At 36.2% G+C, this 3,615-nt stretch overlaps 1 protein-coding gene across 1 annotated transcript; it reads left to right on the forward strand.

The window, feature by feature from the left end:
* The first annotated feature begins 1,473 nt into the window (after nucleotides 1-1,473).
* On the forward strand, nucleotides 1,474-2,392 carry LOC147959316 (uncharacterized). The gene is made up of 5 exons (XM_087532598.1): nucleotides 1,474-1,524; nucleotides 1,608-1,706; nucleotides 1,785-2,116; nucleotides 2,179-2,247; nucleotides 2,332-2,392. The coding sequence occupies exons 1-5, from the start codon at nucleotides 1,474-1,476 to the stop codon at nucleotides 2,390-2,392; spliced, it is 612 nt and encodes a 203-aa protein (XP_087388724.1).
* The last annotated feature ends 1,223 nt before the right edge of the window (nucleotides 2,393-3,615 follow it).

Genomic DNA, 3,615 nt, shown 5'->3' on the forward strand with positions numbered 1-3,615 from the left:
TGACAAATCAACTACCATACCTATCGGTATTTGTGAGGATGTGCCCGTTGTTGTTGTTGTTGTTGTTGTTAATGTTACTATTTTGACAAACTTTGTTATACTTGAGATGCTCGACGACGACAACATGTCGATTATCCTTGGTAGACCCTTAATGAATACTGCAGGGGTTGTTACTGATTGCAATAAAAGCAAGGTCACTTTTCATATCAATGGTAATGACCATAGAGTGAATGGTATTAATGTTATTGAAAAATCTTCGACAGTCACTATTGGAAGTTTTCAACTACCTCTACCTACTGTTAAAAAGAAATATGAAATGCTTATTGCTGGGGACATTCATATCCCCATTGAGGTAACTTACAGATTTACGGAATTTCTTCAGTTTCATGCTAATCAAAAGTGGTTGTTAATAAGACTTGATCAACCTTATTAATTGATCATTTTTGAGAGGTATGAAGTTGATGAATTTAGTGAGCACTACCTTCTGTCCCTACCTTTTGTTTTTTGTTTTTATTAGTTAAATAAAATAAAATGCCATGTTTTGTCTATTTTTTGAATTTCCCGTGCAATAAAAAAATGACCCAAAAATAAAAGTTCTCAGAATGCTCTGAAATTTAATAAGATTTTTTTTCTGAATATTTAAGAATTTTTGGTGCAAATAACATCATAGGGAGGTGCACCAGGTGGGCACAACCCACCTGGGTGCAACACGACTCCCAGGCACACCCTAGTGGGATGTGGTCCCCACGTGGGCCCTCTCACCATCTCTTCGTCCCACATCACCACCTACCTCCAGAAAAATATCACCATTGCTCTCTCCCGTGTTCTTGCTCCCAAACCTGCGGATTTCGATCTCTTTGCTTGAAGCTCCGTTTCCAAAACTGTTTCGGGGGATAGTTTTTTCTTTGGTGGTTTGTATTTTGAATAATTAGCTACTCTTGGTGCTGCTGTAGATGAGCTTGCATGTTGAATTCTTAGAGTTCTAAGTAGTTTGAATGCTTGTTATGGCCTCTATGCATCCTTATGTATAGTTGCTTTCAATGTTGTGAAGTTTTGTTGAGAAAAAATTTGTGGACTAAAAATTTCAGAATTTTGTTCATAGAAAAAGATGAGTATCTTTAGGAAGTTTGCTTCCAAGAAGAAATCCAAGGGAGTTATTGGGGATTCATCTGACAGTGATCTCCATACTTGAAGAATGGCAGAGGTACTACTGTGCAAATGGCCGCATAACCTGTTCTTCAGGAGTTTGCACAATATGCTGCTAATGTCGGCCTCACCGACTTCATTGTAGCTGAATGCGAAAAGTATCATCTCCTCACAAATTCCTTTGTTCAAAGTTTTAATTTCCTGAGTAGGAATAATCCCCTTGAGGTGCAGTTTAACTTATATGATGAACCCCATCAGATACCGCTTACTGAATTTTGTGTCATATGCTTGCTTCCTTCTGATGGTGGTTTAGTAGAGGTTAGGCCCATGGAGTTTGATGGTTTTTACCTTACTCTGACAGCGGGGGATGAGAGAGGGGTATCGGGTGTCACTGCCACTAGCTTACACTTTCCAGCTATACATTATTTTGCTCTATTCATTACGAAGTGCTTGCTTGCTAGAGGGAAGGTAGGTGCACTCAGTGCTCCAGACTTTGCAGGGCTGTCTTATACATGCATACACATAAGCACAAAAGTGACAAGAAAATGAATGAACAAGTGGTATAGTATCGACTCTTTTATTTAAACTTATGATGTTGTTTAGCACATTGTTCTAACATACACTATTCATGTATATAGGTTGATTTCAAGAAGCGCATAGAGGAGAATCCAGCTTTAGTAGATACCACTAGAGGAAAAATGGCATGGAAGGAAGATGTTTTGAATGCAGTACTTGGCACAGACAAGCCTGGATATATACATGGCCTCGGACAGGTTCCGAATCCAAATCAAGTCTTTGGTGTGTCAGCTTCACGCCACTTTCAGAATATACACCTTAGTTCATTGGAGGATACATCAAGTGAAGATCTTTTGGCTGTTAGACTGAAGATGGAGAAGTTGGAGAAAAAATTGGAAAACCAAGATGCCAAGATTTTGGAACTAAAAGGGAAGAAAAAAACACTAAATGACAGGTAAATTCGAAGAATTTCTCCATTATTCAATACATGTACTAATTCTTAGGTAGTAATTACAGGGTTCTTTGGATTAGATATCTGCATCTCAAGATGTTCCTTCTATTGCCAAGACAAATTCAGAAAGAAAAGTATGTGTGTTTAGAAAGGTATAATAAATATTTTGAAGCCATTTTACAAGTATGTTCTTAATCTTGTTTGGTTTCAATCGACAGAGAATTTATGGTGACAGTTATAGTCAACAACTTCGTACTGTTGGGCAGCAGAATAATGTGATGGTAGTGTATGGATGCATTATTACATTTCTGTTTGCTTTTATAGAAATTAATCATCTCTTGGTATTCATTACAGAGCAAGGAAACATTTCTCAATGACATGGAGGTGCAACCATCATACAAATGCCCTGCTATGGATGAGGTATGCTCATTGATATATTGTTTATAATCGGACATGGTTGAGTAGCAATTTATAACTACTCGCACATTTTGAAGTATGAATGTTTATTATTGTTCTTGCCAATCTTATAGTATATCTTTTTCACAGAACAGTGAAACTTTGGTCCATAATGAAAGTGTGCACCAACAAAGGGAAAACACTAGTGTAGATAAGGTTAGTATCTCCTTCCTTTTCTTAAATTATTACCAATGTCGAGAATCTTGAGAAGATTACCATTAAACCTTTTATGATGATACACCAATGAAATTAGATCTAAAGCACTAGATACTCCTTGCGTAGCTTTGTTGCTTCTTTTCATTATATGGTTATCTTGTGTATGCTTATTTATTCTCAGCTCTGAATCTGTTTCAAAACAAGCAAAAAGTTTATCTTTGGAATGCTTTTCATTATTCAATACATGTATTACTTGTTAGGTTCTCTTTACAGGGTTCTTTGGGTCAGAAGTCTACATCTCAAGATGCTCTTTGCGTTGTCAAGACAAATTCAAAACAAAAAGTAATTATCTTTAGAATATTCTAATAAAAAAGTCAAAGTCATTTAAATAAATATTATCATTTTCTTATTTTGTTTCAATAGACAGAGTGTATTTAGCGACAGTCGTAGTCAACAACTTGGTACCCTTGGGATAATAATAATGTGATGGTATGTATGGATGCATTAATATATTCAGTTTTTTATAGAAATTAATCACCTCTTGACATTCATTACAGAGCAAGGAAAACATTCTCTATGACATGGAGATGCAACCGTCAAACAAACATCCTTCTAAGGATAAGGTATGCTCATTTATGTATTTTTTGGAGTCCAATATGGTCGAGCAACAATCGATTGTTACTTGGTCTTCTCACGATAGGAATGTTTATTACAATTCTTCCAAATCTTCTGATATGTATTCTGTCACAGAACAAAGATACTTCTATCCATGATGAAAATGTGCAACAAGAGAAGGAAAACTCTAGTGCAAATAAGGTTAGTGCACTCCATATCTTTTAAACTTCTAAAGCTTCTTTCACAATGCATCTCTGCTCTCATGCGTAAAGAGT

This window comes from Triticum urartu, chromosome 7A (assembly GCF_056163025.1).
Source record: "Triticum urartu cultivar PI428250 chromosome 7A, HENAU_Tu73, whole genome shotgun sequence".
NCBI classification, from domain to species: domain Eukaryota; kingdom Viridiplantae; phylum Streptophyta; class Magnoliopsida; order Poales; family Poaceae; genus Triticum; species Triticum urartu.

Coding starts and splice junctions, on each gene's coding strand:
- LOC147959316 (XM_087532598.1), top strand. CDS start 1,474: ATGGAGTTTGATGGTTTTTACCTTACTCTGACAGCGGGGGATGAGAGA. Junction 1,525..1,607: donor CAGCGGGGGATGAGAGAGGG/GTATCGGGTGTC, acceptor CTTGCTTGCTAG/AGGGAAGGTAGGTGCACTCA. Junction 2,248..2,331: donor AGACAAATTCAGAAAGAAAA/GTATGTGTGTTT, acceptor TTCAATCGACAG/AGAATTTATGGTGACAGTTA.